Genomic DNA, 25,709 nt, shown 5'->3' on the forward strand with positions numbered 1-25,709 from the left:
TACAGAGTGTGGCGGGCTTAAGGGCGAACACTGTGAGTAGATTAAGACTGTAAACACAGACCTTACTCCGCTATAGGCCCCGTGTGACAGCGTATGCCTGTGTTTATGTGTGGCTAATCTATAATATGTTAATTTAACTGCCTCAACTCTGGATGCTGGGCCTTTTAAATCAACTTAGACCACAGCTTATTTATTGCTTGTGCAAAAGTACCCTTTCTTCATTAAAGAAGAAACAACAAACGAGTCGTCCGTCTTAGTGTAAATTTCTTGCCGCACTTTGTCCCATTAAAACCGCAAACTTCAATGTATTTCATGGGATTCTGTGATACAGCAGTAAGAGGTGAAAAGACAGCATGTATAGCTTTTCAGTTTTTTGAGAATACAAATCTGGAAAGTTATCTCTTGTTTCTTCCTAGCCTACAGTATGTTTTTTGTTCAATCCAATCCAGAGGACTTAAAAACATTAAGTGAGTCAGGCTGCCTGATGAGCAGCCGACTCAATGGTTGGAAAAAGTAGGAGCACCTTTAAGTTTGAGAGGCCGTAGGGCTGAAGCTTACTATACGGGTAAGGCATTTAAAAACAAAGAATTTTAAAATGAAATCTCAAACAAACAGGAAGTCAGTGGCGTGGTGCTAAAACTGAAGTAATGTGTTCACATTTTTTGTACCAGCTAGCAGCCAAAAAATTTTATTCGACACGTATACGACTCAAATTTGACGAGTTCTGAAGGAAATTGGTTGTGCTGGATTTTGATTTGTAGCATGAAAATAAATGTAGCCCACACTTTTCTGAATTTCATTTAGAAAACAAACTGAAAAGACTGTATATTTCCCACAATTTCACAAATTGTCCATGTCCTGTGTGAAAATGCCGAAGGCTTATAAATACTTTTAAATGGCACCGTATTGATCTGACAAATACACTTACCAAGGATGGAGACCTTGCTGAGGAACTCTTCGTACATCTTTCTCTTTCTCAGAGTACTTCCCTGTGAGACAAACAGAAATAACATTATCTGATCGATACAGTCCTAAATCAACTGGTAGCACAGCAGTTTCATTGTGCTGCTAAATACTGGAGTGGCTCGGATTCAAAAAGCACATTCTGATTCATTTTGCAACGGCTTTTATTTTTCTCCCACTTTCCTCACTGCCGGATTAGCAAAAGCAAGTGTCAGCAAAACATGAATTAAGTTTTTTAATATCTAAAAAATATTTGAGCGGTTATTACTTTTCTGCGTCTTGCATGAACATTTTTTGCGCCGGCTATCAATCGTACAGCAAGAAAAGTCCAGCGCCTATAAAAGTAAACTACAATACAAGTTGCTTTTTAATTTTTTTTTAAAGATTAACGTGTCACAGTTCACGGGGTCATGCTTAGGGAGGCTTGTGTGAGATATGGAGTAAAGTTTATTGCGTGTGTGTCTGTCTGTGTGGCCCGCCCCACCCACCAGGCAGGGGACTTTCCCCTCCCTGGATTTGCCATGAAAATCAGGTGCTTCCTGACAAGTCCGGACCCAGAGGACCCCTTCCCTAATTGCGTTTCTTCTTCACTGCACAGAGCCAGTCAGGGAGAGCGGGAGAATAAAGAAAGCAACAAAAAAAAAAAAGAAAGAAAGAGAAAAAAAGAAAAAAATCCAGTGAGGACAGGCGATCTTGTCCAACCCGTTTCTGCTGTTTGCATGTGGTAGTGATGTATGTATTGAGGCTTGGGGTGTCTTCAGCACAAGCGCTCGAGTCCCGCTGCTGCCTCTAATTTCATATAATTTCACATTTTGTCTTAAAAGGGGAGAAAATCTTCCCAAGTGAGTCAACGTCAAACTGAGGATCGTAAACAACTTGATTAAAGGAATTCTAGGCTGCTCTGCCTCCCTCCTGGATAAATGATTTGAGTGCGTGCAGGCAAGTCTGTTTTTAGTTCTGCCACTTATGTTTCACTGCTATCTGAGCAGGGACGAAATTTTGAGGCTCTAACTGTTAAACTTTCACATGCACACTGCGCTCCAACTTTTTACAGCCTTTCCGCGAAGCTTAAAGATTCAAAATGCTTGCCGTGCAAACATAAAATGTATACGGCACGTCTGATTTATGCGAGTGCTGCAGGAACAGCAGGGTGGGCCCCAAGTAATGTGATGGATTTGCATTTCCAAAAGTTACCAAATAAAAATATGACACTACTGAATGTCATGCTTTCTAGCAGCCGTCTTTATTGGCATCTACCTGGGAGGGCTCCAGCACACGACCACGTGTAAAAACGTCCTACTTCTCTTTGACCTACTGTCTTCGCCATTTATGTGGTTAAAGATGAACCAGCATTTTTGTCTGTTTGCCGTCTTTGAGGTGGAATCATCAAAGGCTTGAGGTGTGGAGCGCAGCCAGACTAAACCAACTGTATCTTAAGCCCCATCGCTATCGCCTTCATCTCCGTCCAGCGTGACACATAACCGCTCCCTCACCCTTCATCGCTCCTTTTTTCTTGCTATAATTTCCCCTTGTTTCCTTTCGTCTTGTGTTCTGTTTGTTGACAGTGGTCTGTCAGCTTGATAATAGCTTTGGATGTAACTGTGTCTGTTTAAATACCAAGATGACACAACAACGCTGGTATTGTATGACTGATGGCAACACAATGGGGAGAGTGTGTTTACTACAAGGACTGGTATTACATTGTTTGCTCAACTCTCGAATAAGGAAAGTGGTGGGATGCGTGGGTGTGGCAGAGTTTGAAGGGACGCCTTGGCTTTGCTTTACAACATCAATGAAATGTTACACATATACTGTGTCGTCAACATGCTCGTTGGTTAAAATTATTTATGATCAATTAAATAATGTGATTTACGCTTCACTCTTCCAGGAATAGTCTACGGTTTTCAACTTTTACTTTAAACCTTAAAAATCTGTAGCTTGCCCTCACCCTCCAGTCGCTGTACAACAATACAATATTTTTACTAAATTACGACCTCTTTGAAATATTTTTTTACATTTTTATTTAAAAGTAACAGTCGCCTTTAATCTTACACAGCTACACCATCGTTTACAAATCTACAGAGCTGCGATGAGGAGCTCCTCAGGGTTTGGTTGTGGGACCCGTCTTGTTTTTGTTATGGATTTGTCTTTTTTCTGACAACGACATTAATTAAAAGGGCTAACAAGGTCTGATTTTAAATGTCTTAGTTTAGGATACATTTAAAAGAATTACAGCATAAAACAATCGGATTTTAGGGATATTTTTCTTGACTAAATATAGACCAACATCAAATAACAATATTGTTCATGTCTGTACATATATAATATTTGAATTGATAGTAGTATAGTCCTATGTCCTGTGGGACTATAGTACTTGTACTCTCTTTGACCAGTACATTTCATTTGTATCAGTTAATACTTTCAACGTTTCGGCCTTTCATTTTGACGCATACTGCAAACATGCACTCCATTACAGATATCTCATCTGTAATGAACTTTGTAGTAGCCGTGATTTGATGTTTATTTACTTCAGCTTTCTTATGTTGTTTGATTCAGGGTACTCATCTGTTTGCTGTTGAATTCCCAGACAGTGTTTCCCTCCTCAGGGAATACCATAATAATAGAAAACAGATCTGTTTGTTAGCACAAGCCTTCTTCATTTTAAACAAAACCCTGTAATCACGTAAAACATAAAATCACTTGTAGAGGCTAGTTCTGTGAGCTACTTTTGTGTGATGCACTGAATTTTTTTTTTTTTTTTTTTGCTTATTACATAATCAAGGATGTGTGTTGTAATAACAAATTTTAAACATTTCTGACCTTCATGCACCAATTATTTCACTAAGAGGAATAAGCCATATCTACAGAAAATATTTTAGGAGGCCACGTTATGTTAATGGCAGTGTTTATATTCACTTTTCTATATTGTTGTCAATCAATTAAAAAAATTAATGAGGTTAATCAGATTCTGCTGCTGTGATTAATCATTATTAATTACTATGTCTAACTTTGTAAGCTCCTGCCGCACTCCAATTAAAATGCAATCAATTATCATTTTGTAGCAGAAATTGGCAACTAAGGGAAACGTACTCCACTACGCATGCATACATAGTAGCAAACTTGTTCAGGGAAGAATTGACAGATAAGATATATCTTATTTTCTAGTTCTTTCTGATGTTGCCCTGGGCAACTGCCCAGACAGCCTATATATATATATATATATATATATATATATATATATATATATATATATATATATATATATATATATATATATATATATATATATATATATATACACATAAACTACCACTGTCTGAATGTTTTCATAAAATGTTTAAGGAAACAATTTGTTGTCTCAAACCAAATATGTCTGAGGATTCTCAGTTTTCCATGTTTCAGGAAGGTTTGAAAGAAGTCATATGATTTTAAGCATTAATTTAGAAATGTGCCTCTCCCTTCATTACTGACAGTTGCTCCTCTTCATACAGAAGCATACATGTGTCATAATGGGTGTGTGTCACAATGCAGGGTGTAAAATGAACACCACGCTGATGTAACGACAGAGCGAGTCAAATTAGCTTGACGTCACGTGTCATTTTCTTCTTAATCTAAATAAGAAGAAACATTTTAACATTTTGGACTGAAAGTTAAAAGCTTTGCCCATGATTGGTTGTAAGTGATCAAATAATTATTGGCTAAATCAGTCAGAAAGTAGATCCAACTCCATAGCTACGCTAGTCAATTCAAGCATCTGGCATGCCGAGGTGAGTAAATCTTCATTAGTGCATTCACAAACGCCTGCGTAGCACAACAGGAGAAGAACATTAATGGGATGGCTGTGGCCGAGAGGGAAAAGCAGATGTCTTGCAATCGGAAAGTCCAGTTTCCTCCACCATCTGTTGAAGCTCTATTGGCCAGACGCTTAACCCCAAGTTGCCTATCAATCAATGCTGGTGAATGTAGCTCTAGTGTGAAAAGAACACAATGTAATGTCAGTCGATTTATCTTGTCAATGCTCTATTTGTGTAGCATTTATTGAAATTTTATAGCAGTGGCACATATGTGTAATATACATGGCATCTCTAGATTCTAGCAGCCATGTTATAGAATATTTCAACATCTCTTAAAAAAACGGTGGATGTTTTGCTTAGCTGGAGATAAAATGTACTTTACTTAAGAACCAGATGTGTGCAAAGATTATGCCTGAGTGTTTTTTAATGTAAACCACTTAAATTTGCATGATTTTGAATTGCGAGAGTGAGAATGAGAATGCTAATGAAAGAATACTGTGACAAATATATGCAAGTAGTTTGTTTTTACTGATAAAATAGGAATCACAGGGATTGGATTAAAGTCTCACACCATTGGTGGGCCTTGTGTTCTGATTGTGTTCTCACTGTGTCTTAATGAACAGATTGTGTTTTTGTCCTAGTTGTGATTCCTAATCTTGTTTTACTCAGCAACATACATCGATCCATTTTCATTTCTTTCCTAATCATATTCAGGGTGTTTAGGAGGCTGGATGCTACCCATCAGTCCACTGGCTTGTCTAGCTAAATAACTCCAAAGAAATGCCAGCACAAGTTTGTGCAATTCTACAAACGAGTTTGTCTTGAAATCACATGGATCAGTGACAAGTTAAGTGGTAAAGTGGTTAAGTATCGCTTTATCTTATAATTTGTAGATTATGAAGACAAAGAGGACAGGGGAGCAGATGTGAAAAAGTCAAACAAACAGCAGTGCCAATGCACATTTCAACCTCAGCGCTAACTAGCTGCAGACCCAGAGATTCAGCATAATTTTTTTTTTTCCACTGAGAAACACACATATTCTTACACAAAGAGAGAATGCTCATTGTGTTGGCCAAAGAGGCTGCCAGAATAACACACTTTGTAAAAAAAAAAAAAAAAAAAAAAGCTTTGTAAATCATTGACAGCAATAATTAACTACAGGTTTGTGTAATTGAATTCTGCCCCGCCACCCCCCTTCTTCTAGCTGCCGCCGCTGCTGGTAAGAACGAAGGAATGGAAGCAGCAGAGAGCGAGAATCCTCTCAAAGAAAGGTTACCCGGGCAGATTGAGCCGTCACTTTAACTATGCGCTTAAGAGGTGACATGAGTGCTAGGCAGATTGCTGGCAACTTTACAATGAGCTTAAATTCCACTTCTCAAAAAAAAAAAAAAAAAACCTTCTTCCATCTCCATGAGCGCCGTTTGACAGAACAAACAGAATTTTCACTGCTGCCAATGGCAAAGTTTAGATACACACAGGAATCGGGAAGGTTAATTGGTGTCTGACTAATTTATATGGAATAAAGTGTTAGGAACGTCCGAAGTAATGTTTAGCTGGACAAGTAGGTCTCACAGAGGCGGACTCAGACATGTGCAATAATTAGTTATTCTTACAGAACAAAAATATGTCTGCGAGTCTGACAGCCAGGGCAGAGCACCTAATGTTTCCACTTTAAACATTTAGACATTCCTACTAGATAAGCTCCTGGAGTGGGAAGTGCATGTGCAGGCATTAGGACTGACCCTTTCTCTCCTCCTCAGCCCCCCAACACGCTCATTGCTTTTACTTTTTCCCCCCTTTCTTTGTCTAAGAAAGAGGAAAGGAGATCTAGGGAGATATTAAAATGGGAGGATAGACTCCTGTGTGTGCATGCATGTGTCAGAATGCGCATGTAAATGAAAGCAGGTGCTACAAGTGTTTAAGGAGTTTTAAGTAGCCTAAGTAGGAGGAAATACTGGAAGCAAAAGAGCATGATTAGTGTTGAGGACCTACTGTAATCTTAAATGTATGCACATATATCATACTTACAGTACTTTAGTATTAAATTACAGTATGACTGATGTTACTCTGCACTTTTATGGTTTAATGCTACTTTTATCTTTATTAAAATGTCAAATTTTGGTCAATTTTAAACTACAAATAATAACAGTTCGAAAAAGTTTTCAGTCCATTTTGTTTACATTGTGCGGAAGTGTTTCGTACCCCTTACGCTTTTCCACATTTTGTCACATTATAACTAGAAACTTAGAAAAACGCAATGCAAATTTTATGCTGGAAAGTAACACAATATATGCAGAATGCATACAAGAATGATTTAATAAAAAAGTAAAAATATAAAATTTCACTAGTCTCAATTCTTTCGCAAAATCTAACAGGTTTTCTTCCAGGATTGTCCCTTATTTAGCTCCATCCATCTTCTCACCCACTATGTCCCTGTTAAAGTAAAACCTTACACAGCATGATACGGCCATGTGTCACCACAGGGACGGTGTGTTCCAGTGATCTGTATTCATACTGAGATTAATATAAACATCCATGCTGGCTGTGTGGATTTTATTTAGGAGCATGAAAGTAAAAAGATCTTAAGACAGATGTACGCAACATTTTTGGATTTTTCTGAGTTTGTGTCTTTTTCTGTGCATTTAACAGTAACACACAGCTTGTGTTGATCTGTTGCATAAATGCATTAAAAGTTCATTGAAGTTCTAATGTGAGAAAATCTGAAATAGTTTCATAGTTCACAATACATTTGCAATTTAATGAGAGTTTGGTATTCAATTAGTAAAAAAAAAAAAGTAATTTACTGTATTTTATTGTGCTAAAAGGAGCTAGCTGTGTAACAATACTGTTTTTTAATACTGGAGATTTGGCCAATTCAAAGTAATTATAACAGGAAAAGTGGCTTCATCCAAACTGCTCAGCACTCAGTACGTTACCAGAGAGGATACTTTCTTACATCCGAGCAGATTGTTGGGTTACTTACCATGAGGATGCGGCGGTAGCTGTCCCTGTCGATGCCCCACAGTTTAAGATCTGTTTTGGCCTTGACGGTGGCAGCTCTCGGAGTCCCATAGATCAGGGCCAGCTCGCCAAAGCTTCCCCCCTCTCCGATATTGGTCACCAGCTCACCGTTCACATAAACCTGCAGAGATAAAAAGAGAAAGGAGGGACGGACAGGCTATGAGACTGTCTGCTTCAAAGAGCACTGACAAATGAAAACCGGTTGCACTCTGACTTTTGCAGCTCTCACAAAGCTGTTGACTCTTTTATTTTCTATTTTCTACTCTAAGCCTTCAAATGAGATCCTCTAAGGGAATCCATCCCATCTATTTCTTCACCTTCCTCTCCTGTCATCTGAAAGACACCGAGTTAGACAGATGTGTAAAACGGTTCTGTCCTCAAGTCAAACTCATACACACTCCCTTGCGTACATGCAGAGCTCCACTTAGGCCAGCCGGTAGAGCTCTAAAGACAATACAACCTCAGTCAGGCCGTCTCTGGGGCCGTCACAGTCTCAACTGTCAACACGCTATCCACTATCTTGTTGACTTAATAACACAGGGAGACGGGAGGAGGGAAACAGAAGGAGGGTTTATTCCTTTGCTCTTCGCTGTGAATTGCGAAAATAGTTAGAAGACATTATTCAGACTCTAAGGGGAACCACAAGGGACCCATCCGTCACCATATGCTGGATTCTGTTCAAAGGGATGCAGAGTACTGGCTGTGGTTACGTCAAGCTCTGAAGAACAATTATCCGAACGTAGCAAAAGCGTTACATCAGAGCAGAACGGTGGTGGTGTTTTTACGACAGTTTCCAATCCTGTTCCCAGGTGGTAATTATTTTGACTTAACTGTCGTACTAGCAAGCTTTTATTCAGATCCCTAGAGCAGTCGAGTAAATTTGAAGCTTTGGTAACAGTAAGTGAGGCTCTATAAAGAAAGGCTGAAGTGGAGCATGTTTTGCCATTTCTACAGACTAAATATGAGCAGAGAGCTGTGTGACTGGTTGAGGATAAGAAACAAAATCAAAATGTAAAGTATGAGAATAAAGCATGGATTTGAGCTTAGTTACTTAGTTTGCAAAAAAAAAAAAACTAGTTTAGGTTGAAAGTATCAAGCTTGCTATTTTACAAATTTCGTATATGCTGGTTTCTCTTGGATAAAAGGCAGTGTCTAAAAGTAAATAGATTTGTGTGCAAACATAAGGGGGATTACATTAGTAGCAACTTTCAGGCAGTTTATGAGTTGCTGGCTAATTTACACCCCTGCCTAATGAGAGACATCTTCACACTCTCGTAACATCTGCGCTGTTCTTGACGTACTTTAGTGCCAGGGTTGTGGCTGGGAGGCAGGCAGCCGCTGTCTGTAAGGGATGGAAGAGAGGGACATGAGGTGAAATAGATGTAGAAGAGGGCGAGGTTTGGCAAGGGAGGGAGGTGAGCTTGAGGATAGTCTTCCCACAGCTTGGGTGCAGGCAGAAAAGAGTCTGTGGGAGCAGATTCAGTGGTGAGCAGGACACATCTGGTTTAACACATCGAAGGAGGAGCAATCAAGGCAGAGCAGAGCTGCAGCTGCGGGACGCTGCAGCTGTTGAGTCGAAACAACTTCATGGAAAACTTTAGGAACAAGTGGAAATATGATAATTTCAGCTCGGGATATGTTAAAATTAAATGCAAAAGACGGGAATCAAAACCACAGAAAGACATCTAAAAGCACAGCATAGAGGAATTTTGACTAGATAATTCACATTTGTGGTGAAAATCTTTTACAATGTTTGAAATCACGCTTACATTTCTTTATAGACTACAGTGTTAAATGTACCGGCTCACACCTCCAAATGATCAAGGTGTTCCAATCACTTCCACAACGACAAGAGGTGTAGAATCCACCTAATTGGTATTCGGACTGCTTTTACAATCATTTGTGAAAGTATAGGTCACTCAAGAACTCAGTGAATTTTAGTTCCCTACAGAAAATTTTCTCACAACTAAATATTCCAAATTCAACGGTTGGTGTCATTATAGCAAAGTTGAAGCAACTGGGAACACAAGAGTTAAAAACATCTTCAGTGGGAGCAATGGTTATATAGTTCCAAACACGGCTTTGGATTAGCTCAGGATCTGTCTGTCGGGTGCTTCATGTAGTGGCTTGCAAGGCCAAGCAGCTGTTTCCTAACCTTATATCATCAGGTGGCAAGGCAAAGCCTCCGACTGGTGAATAGCACACCACCAGTGGACTGAGGAGCAGTGAGACCTGTTCTCTGGGTGGACAAATCAGCTCCAGGTACATGGAACATGTTGCAAACAGACTTTAAATTAAGTGAACATGATTCACTGAGCACTTTTAAGTCCAGACTGAGAGCACTAGAGATGACTTCCTCAAATTGTGGCTGTTTTTAATAATCATTTGTAAGGCATTTTAATTGTGTAAGTACATGTAATTATTGTGTAAACCCTTGCTGCCTCTTGGCCAGGACTCACTTGACAAAGAGGTTTTTAATCTCAATAGGACTTTCGTGGTTAAATGTATGCAAAACATTTTTTTTTGTTAAAAGCCCCTTTCTCCAGGGTACTTTTAAAGTGGACTAAGACTTTTGCACAGAACAATGTTTCAATGGGTTTAGTTTGGCTTCATCATGTCCTTGTCTGCCTGACAGAAACCAGAGACAGTGTTGAAACAGTTCCTGTTGAGCACGATATCTTACAAGAGTAATAATCAAATTTCTACTTAAGTGCTTATCTTCTATCTAAATACACTTTATGGTTAAACAAAAAACTGAATGATGTTTTGTGCAAAATTGTGGCTCACATCTCTTTCACATGAATCTCAGTATAGTTTAGATTACTTATCTAATCACATCAATAAGACAATCTGAAACAATGCCAGTCAAAACAGCAAGATTAGAAGCTATTTAAATTGTGGTTGTATCAAGGCACCATCTCAGTGTTTTACTTCCCACTTTCAGTTTAGGATGGATCCCTGATGTTGGAAACCTTAAAAAAAACTCACCAACCTGCCTCTCTTCTCTTATCCAGCTTTTTTGTTTTTTCTTTGGTCACTGCTATAAGTTGATAAGGTCACTTCCTGTTTAACTTTCCATCAGCTCCTGTTTTATCTCTCCACTTAGGTCTATCGGTTGGTGTCAGGCTCGCAAAGACAATAGATCTTCTCAATTCTCTGAAGAGCCATGTTCTGATTGTCATCAGACCAGAACCAGACTTTGAAGAGGACAAAACATGAGGGCAGCTCAACAAACCAGCCCATATGTAGGGGTGCAATTTTGTCTTGACATGACAGGAGAAGGAAGGTTTCTTAAATCGGGTCACAGTCTTCTTTTATGAACTATACCTTTAAAAACAGTGGGATGGAAATTGACACTGGTAAACCTCCAACTGGAATACCTTCAAATATATTTTTGTCTACTTTTCTTTTAATAACAGAAGAATTGACAAAGTGAGAGGACGCACAGAGATACAAAAAGGTGTTCAGAAGAAAACTGTGTTTTCAACGATGGTTGAAAGAGAGCACGCCTTTCAACAGATAACAGGAAGGCTGAATGCAAGACAGCAAAAGGTCCGATGTAACTTTTTGAATTTTTAAGCTCTGTCACTGAACAAGTCACGTTGGAAATTTTTGACATAATGTAAAGATCTGTATTCTCTACGAATACACATGACACTGCTGCTTTTGCAATGGTAGTTGCGCTAATCGATAATAGAGCTAAACTTGTTTTAATAATTTAAATACTATTACAAACCTATCTAAAATGACTAGTCTCTTACATGCACTCATGGCAGGAAAGCTAAAAAAACAACAACAAAAAAACTGAGTTTTGGAAATAGATTTTAAAAAATTCTAATTAGTGTGTGAAAAAATGTTAAATTTAACAGTGTCAAAATTTAACCTAAATTAAGACATTAAAGACAATGTTTGTTAGGTTGTTTTATTAACGTCAACTTTTCAAAGCCATTTAGATATTAGCAGACATGTTTATGTAGACATTTTATCACCGTGTCAGCCACATGTTCATGCTGTTCAGACAGGAGACAGCAGCTTTTTGCTTGAGGTTGTGTGTTTGTGTGTGTCAGACACTTACGTCCACTTCACCTTGGTCAATCACATAGAAATTGTCGCCTTCATCACCTGAAAAGGAGGGAGAAGGAATCATTAGTTTATAACAATAAAGAAAATAACTAACAGGCATGCAATCTAGCTTACTTCATTATTTCCTATAAAAGGTGCTTGACAAATAAATCCTGACTTATATAATAGATAGGAGTAAGAAAGAATGACGTGCAGCAAAAGGTCTGGACTGGATTCAAATGCAGACTTGTTGGAGTAATAGTCAATCTTACTGTGGTACATGTAAAATTGAGCTATAATTTTAAACTAAGCTGGCTTAAACATACCAAAGAACACAAATAACTTCACTCTTAAAATAATAATGCAAAATTGAAGGTCTGTCTGATTTGTTTATTTCCCAAAAAGAAATAAAACCAATGAAAGAATTGTTCCAGTACTTTAGGTCTCTATAAATAAAATGGCTTTGAGCTTCTGGGTAGCGCTAAAAGTGCTACTGCCTCATTGAGAATACGTATTTCATAGGCCATGCCAATAACTTTGAGCACATGTGCTCTTGCCAGCAGAAAGTTGCAGCAATGACAGTATTCATTACTTTGGTTTAATAGCGGAAACTTTGAAACATAAGTGTCTGAACATGCAAAGCTTTAACACCTCAGTGGCATGGAAGAGAACAGTGCCTAACTACAGGTGGTTGCTTCATTCATTATGGTCTTTATATGACTGAAAACTATATTTATACTTTGAAAGCAACATTCAATCCATAAAATGTGGTCTAACTGCATCACTGTCTTAAAAAAAAAGTTGTGCTTTTGAGGTAAACTCTCAAAGAGATGAATGGGATATGTGATTTATATATTCTAAAAGCATCTCTGGATAACAAAAACAGTAAAACATGGCTAAATTTAGAAGAAAAAGTAGACAAAGTGGGTAAATGAGACGTGTATATATATATTTTACTGCAGCCTTTTGGCACAAGTAAAGATGCAACTTTGAGTGTATTTTTGATCTAAGTTTACCTGAAGACTTAAAGTGTGGAGAGGACCATGTGAGTAAAGTTCACAGAAGTTCACATGGCTAATTAATTCTGAGAGGATTGGAGGGCTCGTTAATCATAGTGCCCTATTTGTCACACGAAATGTTCGCTGTCTGTCTGAAAGCCTACCCCTGAAAAGACCCTAAAGAGCCACGCACACACACATATTCTGACAAACCTGCTGCAACCTGGCCCTGCCATAATTTTTCTTCTTTCTCTGTCTTTCATCTCATCTATCCCTCTTTCAATTTCCTCTAACTGTGTCTGTCTTTTCTTGTACTCTTCCTGTCTTTTATCACTTTGGTGGCCAGGTCTTTGTTTTGTGTCTTTCACTTGAGAGTGCAGGCAAATGTTTAACCAGAACCTGCGCTCACAAACACACACAGATATACGTCCTCACACAAGCTGAGATGCCTCATGTGGCCTTGTTTCAACAGATTCATTTTCATATATACTGATAACGAACCAAAGGATAACATGGGTTATTATCTTTGATCTCCAGGGTGTTGTTATACCCAGAGTACCAATATTAGTGGTTCAGCAGAATAATATTAAGAGAATAATTGATTAAGTAGTAGTAGTCAATTGTATTGTGTTTATTGATATTGAAAAACATGCACGTTCCAATGACACAAGCAACTTATAGCTCACTATACAGCTTTATTAGTGTGCGTGTTAATTGACATATTTATAGCAAAATCCTGATACTACTGAAATTTTGATTAATTTCTGTCCTCTATAAACATGCTGCATTTAACAATTTTGCTCGCATCTCAATCTAGTAAAAAAAAAAGTGCAATACATAGTGTTATTTTTTTAAAATCCTGGGTAGGGTTTATGTAGTGTGTAAGTAGCTAGTAGTAAGGTTGGTTTTGTTGAAGCTCTACAGTAGTCCAAACACTAGCTATGACATCAGCACTTTATACATCACACTCTTGGTGTGTATAACAATGGGTTGTCTGGGTCTGAGGGCCCTACATAGTAAGCTAGACTTATTATCACCAAATTAGGGCTGATATACTCCCGAAAGCTGTTTTAAGAGTCGGTGGGAGGCACCAGCAGTTATCCTTCACTTAGTGTCTGTTTATGATTTTTTTTTTCCCTCCCCCATTTTTTTTGAGTGCTCTGCAGCTGTAACATTAGGTGATTTTGTGCAGGTGTTAATATGACATTATCGAAAGTGGAGGATTTTCAAGAATGTGTGTTTCTTTGGCGTTTTAAAAATATGTGATTAAATGTCTGTGTTTGACAAGGAGTTTCAGAGACGGAAATACAGGAAAACACGCAGTCTGGTTCTCCTGGTCTGTTTTTCTTCCAAGTCTAGGGATGACTACTGTGGAGGTTTCTCGGTAAAGCAGAGGAAAGGGACCAAGTGGTGCATGCTTGAGAGGAATGTGTGAATAGGGCAATGAGGGGAAAAGGGAGTGGTAGGATAAAATAAACATGGCCAATGGTGGCAGTGCAACTGATGTATACTTTGAGATAAATCTATTGTGGATAATCAGTAAAAGTAGTGGTGTCTTAATTGCTTCCTTTCTATTTAAGTGGTTTAGTGGTTCAAGTTGATGATAATAGGCCACCTATTATCATATCAAGGAGCTGGCAGCAAAATAGATTCTGTACATTGTTCAACATCAGTCGTCATTCTAATTTAGTCAAAACTTTGATACTGTTGTTGCCTATTAGAGTTCTGTGATTTAAAAGAACTAATTAGGGGAAGCGCATCAAAAATGCAAACGTTTTCACATCCCTTTAACTTTTCACATTTCTTACATTACAACCACAAATCAAGTCTAATTTAATCTGTTTGTGAAACAATGATTTTTGTCTGAAAGGTGCTACATGAATCAAACTTAATGGTAAAATTCAATGCATATCATTTCCTTACTTTTACTTCCACCAGCTGAGGGTTTGTGGAAGAAAACCCATCTTCATAGTCATCTGCTACATCTTACAGGTCCCCTAACCTGCTTTAAGTCTGGAGTCAGAGACTAGAAGGCAGGACATTTGCAGTAGCCTTCAATTCGTGAATGTCTTCTGACTTTCTTTCAAAAGTGGTTTTCCTTTATCCAACTCTCATAAAAACAGACTTGATGAATCCGAAAAATATCCTCTTCAAAGACTCTTGCTTAATCCTGTCAATTGGGTGGGTGGTCATGTTTTGGTAGGTTTGCAGTTGTGCCGTTATCTATCCATTTTCGGATCATGATTATGATTTATGAGATGCTGAAACTTTAGAATATTTCTTTATTACCCAACCCTGCTTTCAGCATCTCCGCAACTATTTGCTGTTTTGTTTTCATTCATCCCACAAAATCCCAACATGACAAAACATTAAAAAGTGCCAGAGTTACAATACTTTTGCAAGACACATATACAAATGTTCTCAATTTTAACACCATTTTTTCTAATCAAATTGTTTGTACTAACCTTGTTGGATAACTGTTTCCCCTGCAATGTGGGTGACAGGGAACATGGCATCGAATATGTCACTGCAGAGAAACAGGGAAAAAAAGGAAACAATTAAAACACACATGCTTTCATTCTTTGCATTGTATTTCTTGATTTCATTATAAATTCCATATGCAACACTTTCAAAACTGCATCATAAACTTGCAGCATGAATGTTTTTCATCATTCTCTGAATGCAATCAAATACATGCTATACCCAGATAAAGCAATCATTAAAAAAACAACAACAAAAAAACAATCAAATACAATTTCACAATTCATGAATGAACATTTGTGAAATAAGTTGTTATGGTTGTCATATGAGAATTCCATCAAAGGCAGCCAAACGTTTCAGCCACTTAGTCTGGATCTCTGCACGATACAGGTACCGTACGTGGGCCGATTTATGGCTGTTTTGTTTCAGCTTATGATCAAAGCTCGTATCTCCGAGAGCATCTTCCTTTGGAGGCGCAGAAAAAACAAACAAAATGACAGTTGAACCCGAGCACCTGATTTCTGCTCCAGCCCGCCAGGTAAAAAAGCGCCTGTTAGACGGCTGCTAATCGCACAGTTTAAATGCATGAGGCCTCAGAAGATTAGAGCACCACTGCTGGAATGTGATGGGACAAAAGACATTATCCTCCTCTCTGGGTGTCTCTCCCCTCCAGGGTGTATTTTTTTCCTATCTAATCAGTTGCATACCATTTGTGTTATAGAAAAAAAAATACAGTAAAAAACAATATACTAAGATCAATTATATCAAAGAGTTGCAAAAACTACAGTGAATTTGGGGCAAGTTTGAGCTTGCAGTTATGTCTCTATGTGTGTGTGAGTGTTGCATGCTTAAGCCAAAATGTCTGAATCTGAGTCCATACAACCTATGAAAACACACAGGTTTGCACAAAATAATATGTGGGAGAGGGATAACTGCATGCTTCTTAACCTGCAGCACACAAAATACACATAAAACACAGGGAGAAAAAAATATATATATATGTCAACAGCTGTTACGTGGAGATCTAAGGATGTCCGTGAGTGGTTTGGAAGGGAACGTACCCTGCTGGTATTTATTTATGTGACACAGAATAGAAAACAGACTTAAGAAAGTGGATTTCAGCCAAATACACCCACAGGTAAGGCCAGTGAACTGCAGCTGGTCATTGCCTCAAATACACACACAAATGCACACACGCACCCACTGGAGGAAACACTTAATGCGCGAAAAAAAAGAAAAAAAAAATCATGCTTGCCCTTTGAAGTGTGGAAACCCAAAATAAAAAGATACACAACCACCATGCAACATGTAAGGAAGTGATAAAATGAATGCAAGCCGTAGGTGCAGCTTTGCATGTCAGCACACTATTAACACACATTGGGACAATAACAACAAACTTGTAGACAGGCATTTTTGATGAAAACGTTCTAAATGGCAAGATGACACAAGGGCTCGAACACTTTGATGGGGATTAGTCAGAGGAACATCTGCAGGACTGCCTCAGTTCTCCTCACATCTGTGACCTCCTGTGGTTGGTGCAACTGCTTGAGCAGAGAGCTTGGGGGCAATCGGTTTCAGGTCTCAGCTAAAGAGACAACTAAGTTTTATTTTATTTCATTTATTTTTTTTAATTGAGAACTGGGCTGGTAATTACAATCAGGTGGCTTTTTCTCATCTGGCCCATTTGAAACTCAACATCACTCAGCATAACATACCTAAGCACCACAAGATTACAGTACAAACAACATTCTTCACTGTGGATGGTTTGTACTGAGGGAAGAAGAGCCAAAATGATTCATTTTTAAAGTAAAATGAAGTCAGCAGAAGCAACGATGTTCTGGATAAAACCAGGACCATAAATGGCCAGACAAAAGTCATGTTCCCTTTTGTAAGACTGGCAATTAATGTCAACGCAAAACCAATCTGGGCGATCGAGAGTGTGTCACCAATAAACTGCAAGAGCATCAAAGAAAACCAAACCTGAGTTTAAGTAATTACACTTGACCACCTCTTTCTTTCAATGCCCCGCCTCTCTGCATCCATTCAGAGTATGCATCAGTGAGTACAACAAAGAAAGTCATGATGGTAATTACTTCCCCCTGTCTCTACCCATCTCTCTATTCTCAGTCACCTTTCTCCCTTCCTATACCCTCTGAACGCCCCCCCTGGTGTTCCCTTTGATTCATTTCTGCCCCACATTTTACTCCCCACTCTTCTTTCCCCCTCTCCATGTGTCCTAGATGAAGTGATTAATCTTGTCCTTTCCGCTACCTGTTGCCCCCGCCTGACCTTATGAAAAGGCAGAGTAACTCAACCAACAACGGATGCGCTGTTCAGACAGAGACGGATAGAAAGAGAGTGAGGCAAAGACGCCCAGCAAAGAACGGTGATGGCGGAAGTGGGCCTACGAAGTTCATCCCAATCTGCAACCACACACAAGAACACACACAGCTCGTATATTACCAAATTCAAACATACAGTGTGTGCACGACGGCATTAAGGATTAATTAATTAAGAAGTTAAAAATGTGCAAATTGTGAAGCTACTCATGTTGCCAGACCTCATGTTCCAACTTGCACATTACAAGTGAGGGACAGGAACATTTTATTTTCGTCCTCCACAATAGCTTATTATTGTTCTGCAACACTCAGAATATAGTTTTTAGCTCGGGGCATTTCAGTCATTAATGAAGTCTAATCAGGCTTGCTTATTGTGGCTGGATTGCTTGTTGTTGTTCCAGGTTGGCAGTGACAGCCGCCCTCTCTCCTTCACCTCCTACCCCGCCACCCGCCTCCAGTCTCTCTTGCAGCACAGCTGTTTATTTGTTCAGCAGCAAACATCTTATCTTTTACATTTCTGTGTCAACAGACGGCGCTGCCATTATTCCATCAGCACCAAACAGGCTCTTTTGACGCTGCCGCGTGCCGCCCGTTCTTTGGGTTTCTAAATGGCCCGCAGAATGTTGACTAAAACAGCCAATCCAGACTCATCAGTCCGTTTGGGTGGAAGAGATTTTGTAATAAGCAGAACAATCAACAGCTTCACCGCGTACTGGGAACTTCCCTGTTTTTCAGGCCGTGTCTCAGCTTGGCAGCGACGTGCCACTGGTTTGGCTGTGTTTATGCCATGAGGGCCTGAAGGAGTAATTTTCACTGCCACTGTTGATTCCAATTCATTGTGCTGATTGTGCCGATTCTGCACAATGGCCTTTGTTTTGCCAGCATAAACAATTCCAAGCAAAAGGCGACGGGCTGAGATTTGAGACGTTCCACCGGAGAACGAAGACAAACAAAGCTGTCTAATATACATACTGAACGAAAGCAGTAAAAGAAATGCATCTTTGATTAATGTGGTTTTTATATGTTCCTGCATGCAGTTTTTTTTCCTCCAACACCTCAGAAAGATAGGAATGTTAAAAAGGCCCGCCTTACTGCACTTTATCCAGAATCAAGAGCTTTCTGCACATTCTCAACAACCTACGTGGCAGCTCACCATGAATAACACACAACTCCATGCAGATTTTTGTTTGGCAGCTGTTGTGATTAGTCAGCAAAACATTTAAGGCTCGACTTAATTCACAAATATGGCCAAGCAAACATAAATTAGACATCCACTGATAAGTGGAGGTATAAAAATAAAAAAAGTTGTATAGCCTGTGATGGTTAGCTGGAAAACAGCTTTACGAGAGCTGACTAAGAGCTGCAGTTTAATGTCCAGTTTAAATTTGTGCTCACCAAGCCAAAGTTACCCACATGGAACAACCAACTCACACCACCTTCAGCCATGCTGTTTGTGTAGGTGCAATCATTTTGCCTTCTAATTGCATTTTCAGTTATATAACCTTTCGAGTAACCACGTGCAACAACGTCCTCGCACGTAGACAGATACCCTTCGACGTCGGCAAAGAGAGAGTGAGACGCTCAGAAAACAGGGAGATGAGAAAGGAATAATTACAAAGCGTTGAAGCATTCTGTGGAAATATTTATGACATAAAAGCCTGTGGCACGCGGTCCTATTCATTCTGGAGACCAACACTTAGAAAGAAAAAAAAAATCATCATGGGGCTACTGCCCCTGGTTTTGTACTGCCATTCAGGACTATGCAAAAAGTGTTACATGGAATAAAGTTAACAATAAAATAGGTGCATGGTTATGTTCAGACAAATTTAGGGATTTATAGGTTTGGATTTGCACATTCACACAAGTCTACCTGTGTGAATGCGCAGTGGAGAAGAGGAGATCGAGCTGTCTTAACACAATAGTTGTCAAAACTAGAGCGAAATGATGTTTAGCTGCACAAGATTTCAGCTAATATAATTTTTCTTCATCAACATAATTTGTAAGGCTGATGGCGTTACCATTTCTTAGGTCTGGGTCTCAGGGCTGTCGGATAGACAAACCCTCATTCAGCATTTCTAACTCATGACTACTAAATACCTAAGTTTGACAAGTATGTTGACAAAATAAGAAGACAGTACCTCTTTATTGTTCTTACTATAAATCCTGAATTTTTTTAAAAACTGTCTTTCATTCATCCATCTCAAATTCAATGGGCAAGAACGCCAGAACTATGATTAGGAGCCTGAAATGATTATTGTTTCCAGATGTAAAATTAATTCATTCAATTACTTGCAGACAGGGATTAGCCAATAGACACAGTTTCACATTATTCATGCGTAAAACTTGTCCTACCATTATTTATAAGACCAAATCTAGTTATTAAAATAAAGCTGACTGAAACTACATATATGGAACAGTTTCTAATACAAAAGTGTCAGAGCAAAAACATAGTTGCAAAGTAGATGACAATATTATAATTTTCTCATAGAGTTTAGAAGCCTTACCATATTCTGCACAGTGCAGATTGTAAAGTAAAGATTAACTGGTTTCATAGTTCAATTCCACTGTAATAATCCTATTATTACAGCTTCCATACAATGGAATAGGCACTAGTAATAATAATAGCAGGTCCTTAAGGTTTAGAGATGGACATTTGTCTTGATAAGGACCAGAAAGACATGGATGGAAAGGATGTCCAGAAAAGAACATGAGAAAAGCCACTTTCACTTTTAAAAATACTTAATTCCCGTGGATTTGGACCTCGACCCTACAAAAACCCTTCTTATTAAATTGCAGCCTGCAAGTCAGTTTAAACGGTGAAATAAACTGGATTGTGGTTGAATACAACGAAGGCCAGAGAGCCACACACCTGGCTCTTGTTGTTTTATAGGGGTGTAAACTTGAGTGCATCCTGTTGTCTTAAAGTGTGAACATGTGCCTCAGGATGCGTGTGTGGCAAAACCAGAGCACCTGAGGGACGGTGCTTTTCGCCCTTACAAACTGGTGTGACCTCTGAACGCCTGCTTAAACCTGATGACAGGCACCGCAATGATCAGACCAACTCATAGACAAAAAGGCAGTCAGGTAGGAAACAAGCTACATTAGGTTAACATCAATAGGGTTTATTTAGGCGGCCCTGGACGTGGACGATAGATAACGGCTGTAAATGCCAAACTAAGATGAGGGTGATCATAGCACTAATATTCAGAGCAGATTTGGATGTTGTGCTCGTTATTAATGAATCAAGTCCATAAAAGCAATTTGGTTTACTTAAATATGTGTCATGCTACTCTCATAAACTGCTACAATTTACATCCAAATGTAAACCTACGACTGAGAGCGGAACAAGATCACAGATACAAGAGGCTAAAATGTTTTTTTTTTCTCTGGGCTCTCCTGTAGAGATAGGGTGAGAAGCTCGGTCATCCGGGAGGGCCTCAGAGTAGAGCCGCTGCTCCTTCACGTTGAGAGGGGCCAGTTGAGGTTGCTCGGGCATCTGGTCAGGATGCCCGAGCAATAAATCGCCCTTAGATAAAAAAAAAAAAAACAAAGCAAAACAAAAAAACAACCAACCAGTGAAGGACATAGTCTTTTGTCGAGGATTGATGAATCCGCCCAATTGCCTAACCTTACATTCTAAGCAATAAGCAGAGATGGGAAAAAAAAAAGTCAGTTGTGGGTTTGTTTCCATGGCTCAAAGGTTAAGGATTATATGCCATTTTATTATTTATATGTAGTTAAATGTTAGTGTAGTTATAAAGTGTTCATTATCGAAATGTTCTTATTCATTACTGACATACGTTTTTTCATTACCGCTACACTCATTTTATGATAATTTATTTAGATTAAATAAAAGAATTATATGATCTTTTTATTTCCTCAATGAAATGGTCAGACTCTTTATATTATGGTTGTGTTGTTTTTTTAAATTTAATGATTTAACACAAAATTAGAACCAAAATTGATTTTAAAAATTGTATTCATGTTGCGGTAATGAAACAATTGTTTACATTAAAATAATAAATTTTGTTATTAATGACTATTCATTGTTGGTACCTTCTCCTTTGTGGACACTGAAGTCCTTGGCGTCCAAAAAAAGTGGAAAAAATGTTTTTGTGGTTTCATATTTCTTCATCAAAATTGTGTTACGGTAATGAATTTATGTCCTCAAAGTCAGACTAAAACGTCTAAAAATACCTTTAAAAATATGCATAGAGGTTATAATTTTACATTGAAAAGTAAAATTAGATTCTATTTTATAAAGAAGGTGTGTTTTTGTATGTACACAATGCTATTTTATTTTTGCTATAAGTTGCGCCATGTTCGTGAGAATCACCAGGTTGCACTGAAGTTCTCAGCAGGCTCTACTGCTTTATGAAAAGGTTTTTTACTTTTTAGCTCCATGAGCTACAAAGAGTGTTCTCCAGTTTTCAGTGAAGTTAGGCACAATAATGGTGTGTGGAAGATATCAGCCAAGCAAGCTGACCAAACAAAGATGTGAGGAATGCGCAGTGTGCTTGGAGAACTGTGACCTGAGTGAAACGACTACACCAGTACAGTTTTATACTGATCCATATCCTTTGAAAACAGGACAGATTATTTACAGCTTCACAAAAACGAGCATGTTGCAGGATAGCACAGGGGCTCTAATCTGCAGAAGCTGATCAATTAAACCAGCGCAACGACTGGTTGCCATGGGGAATCAGGCGAACGCAGGCATATGGGAAGATGCTGCTGACCGAGGATTTAAACCAGATTATAGAGCAGGTGGTTCTGCTTATTTCACATCAAGCGCCGTCACCGGTGCTGCTGCTTGATCTTATAACTTTCAAAGCAAAGGTGGGAGGTTTTTTTCTCTTTAAGGACCAAACAAACAAATGTGACTTTGTGCCAAACCTTGCACAATGTAGTTGATAGAAAACTAAGAATTTTTTTTTTATCTTCTGGCTACTTTATTTCATACTTTACTTAGCATAAGTTGTTAAGGTTTTCTTTTATCTTTTAACAAAAGAGGCTGTCTGAAAAACAAAAACAACATATTCTGATTTGTGCTTTATGCATGTTTACTTCCAATTATTTTTTTCTACATAGCATATTAAATGACAAATTACTTGTTACTTCATAATAATGTGAAATGGAGCAGTTTAAGGCTTAAAGTAAAATTAAACTAACTCTAATTTTATAGAAATCTGAAACACTTAAAACAGCTGTCACTGTTTATAGGACAGTGACAGCTGTCCTATAAACAGCTGTCACTGCCACTGTTTGGCATTTTTCTATGAAAAATGCCAAACTTTTTTAAACTCTGCTTTTGATCCTTCTGAGTTCTTTGTGTTATAAAACAAAAACATTCACCAAGAATTTACAGCACCTATAAAACAGATGGCGTTTACACATGGTACTAGCGAGACTAGACACTGTATCGAAGGAAGGACGCAAAGGAAGGAGTGAAGGCAGGACACAAGGACAGAAGGAAAGGTGTAAAGAAATAAAGAATGAAGGACATGAGAGAACAACAAGAAAGGATTTGGGCCTAGATATATGAAAGGGAAGAAAAAGGAAGAGCAAAACCAAGGAGGAAAGGAAAAGGGGGAAGACAAAATCAGGCAGACAAATGGAAGAAAATTAAAAAAGGACACATGAGAAGGACAGAAAGAAGGGAATAAAAGAGCACAAGAGAGGGAAAGAAAGAAGAAGGGATATGAGAAATTGAGGAAGGAAGGACATAACAAAGGGAAGAATGGCATGAGGCAGGACATAGGCACGGAAGAAAGCAAGGACAAGGATGGAAAAACACAACAGTTGGAAGCGTATAGTGTGCTAACACACTATACCCTCTTATCTTTTCCATCCTTTTCCATACAGTGTAGAGCTGTTAATACATCAATGACAAAACATTTAACATATTTAATTTATTTACTAAACGGGTCCCTCTTCGGGTGGGGAGAGCAACTAGTGAATTGTACACTAACTCACTCAGTAGCCTCAAACCTTTGAGCCAAAGTTAAACCAGGAGCCCCAAGATAAAATACCAGACTGAGCACCTTGGACCCTGCAAACCTGCCAATAGCAACCTCAAGAAGGCTAATAGCTGTGTCTTATCACCTTTGGTTGCCTTTCCAGCTTCCCAATGGATGAAAAGCCCTTTTTACATGTGCAGAAAAGGCACAGAAAGAAAGATTTTATGTATCAGCAGAGAACAATATTAACTACATAATTAACTGGCAAATTATGTAGTTGGTGCCAGATCCAAATTTGATTTGCATCTTATGTTTCTCTTATATAACGTGGTACATTATCTTAGTAGGTGTATGATGACATAAGTCCAGACTCTGCTCTCTTTTTAATGCATTGTTGCATGTGTCAAGAGTGACAAGCCTGTTTCACATCTCCAATTGTGATCCAGCACACACCACCTGCTGGTGAAGCCATGATGTCAGCCTGCAAGCACTAAAAACATCACAAGCAGGCCCCGTCCTGCTGCCTCTCTTCAGGTTTCCTCTCCCTTTTCTTTTCTTTCTTTTTTTTTTTTATTTGCCACCAAGCTGCCGTGCTGTTGCTTAACTTTACAAGAACTTCTTTTTTCTCTTCTCCTATTTCGGACCTTTCTCCTCATGCTGTCAGTCCGTATCACATTTTCAGCGATCAGGGATTTTCACACTTTCCTAATGCCCCCCACTCTCTGTTGTTGTTTGCCCCAGGGCAGGAAAAAGCGAGCTCTTCCTCCACTTAGAGACAAAAAGGGTCAGGTTGAATCAGGCGCTGACAGGACTAAGCCTCTGCCTCTCTGATGTGTCTGCAGCAGACATGTCACTGCATAGAGGTAAAACAAGAGCGAAAACCCCTTCCTCGCTCATTACGAAGACATCGAGAAAAGCATTTACCTCAAAGCATATAAGTATAATAAGTTTAGTTAAGGTAGAAATAAAATATTAAGTGTACTGAATGTGCCAAGAACTTTATCCCCTTCAATTTTCTCTCTGGTTTGAGAACATACACATTTCCTGACATGTTCCTGAACATCACAAGGAACGCCACCATCCTGAGGGCAAGTGTTTTTTGGTTTTTTTTGGTTTGGTTTTTTCAACTCTTCCATCTCCTCCTTACCTGTCATTCTCATCTCACAGAGGACAACACCTACAATGGAATAAGGACTGAAGAAGCAGATCAGGACGCAAATTGGTCTTTGTGGGGAATTAGACCTGCGAGGTGTTTACACAGGTATGTGGCACATTACACATACCTGCTGGAACACATTTACATGCTGAAACTGAGAAGGGAAGAAACAAAGAGGCAATCAAACGTAGACGAGTAAATGAGTAAAATGAGAAGACTGAGGCTAAAGTATCCATGGTTGAAGAGAAATGCAAAGTATTCATACCCAATGGACATTTTTATTCCCAGAAGCCGAGACAAGTTTCAGGATGCTGAAACCGTAGTGAGAGACTCCTGATCTGACCCAGTGGCTGTTTGTTTACAGTAATTGTCCTGCTGGAAGATGAACTTTGATTTGGTTATTCCGAAATGTTCGTTCTGTTTATTTCAGTAATTCAGAGGTGGAGTCAGTGAGTGAATTGATGCCACCAACCCTGCCAAAAAAAATAAATAAAAAAAATTAAATAATTTATTTTACCTCTTATTCCGAGCTGATCTATGACTTTGCTAAATAATTTTGTACACTTGTGAATTGAAAAATTTAACCAGTTATAATTATTTGTGATCCTTCAATGTTAGAAAAAGAGACTTACACAGCAACAACAACTTTTTTTCAGGAGACATTGGCGACATGATGACGTGCAGCAAATGTGAGATACAAGCTCCATGAGACGCTCCTTTCTAAAAGGTAATGCACTGAGCGCCTATCGCCTAACTGAAACTCTAGCAGAGTGACACCATTAAACCAACGAGTAAGTCATGGGAGAATTAACACACTTTAACAAGGCTGTTGTCTGTGTCTGTGAACTGGAACCTGTCGCTGTAGCATAGACAAAGCAGACGTGATGTATACAATAGGAGGCCATGGGGCAACCCTGGCAGTTTTGTCAGATGCA

The 25,709-nt window shown here is 38.8% G+C and overlaps 1 protein-coding gene across 1 annotated transcript in view; it reads right to left on the minus strand.

Moving 5' to 3' along the window:
• prkar1b (protein kinase, cAMP-dependent, regulatory, type I, beta) overlaps positions 1 to 25,709 on the minus strand; it is a 69,063-nt gene that overhangs the window by 13,855 nt on the left and 29,499 nt on the right. The window contains exons 5-8 of the mRNA XM_014983626.2: positions 15,304 to 15,365; positions 11,854 to 11,900; positions 7,741 to 7,899; positions 929 to 989 (exon numbers count right to left, since the gene is read on the minus strand). Of these exons, the coding sequence (XP_014839112.1) occupies positions 929 to 989; positions 7,741 to 7,899; positions 11,854 to 11,900; positions 15,304 to 15,365 (329 nt within the window). The remainder of the gene's footprint in view (positions 1 to 928; positions 990 to 7,740; positions 7,900 to 11,853; positions 11,901 to 15,303; positions 15,366 to 25,709) is intronic.

This window comes from Poecilia mexicana, unplaced genomic scaffold (assembly GCF_051168715.1).
Source record: "Poecilia mexicana isolate PSO_F unplaced genomic scaffold, ASM5116871v1 scaffold_8, whole genome shotgun sequence".
NCBI lineage: Eukaryota > Metazoa > Chordata > Actinopteri > Cyprinodontiformes > Poeciliidae > Poecilia > Poecilia mexicana.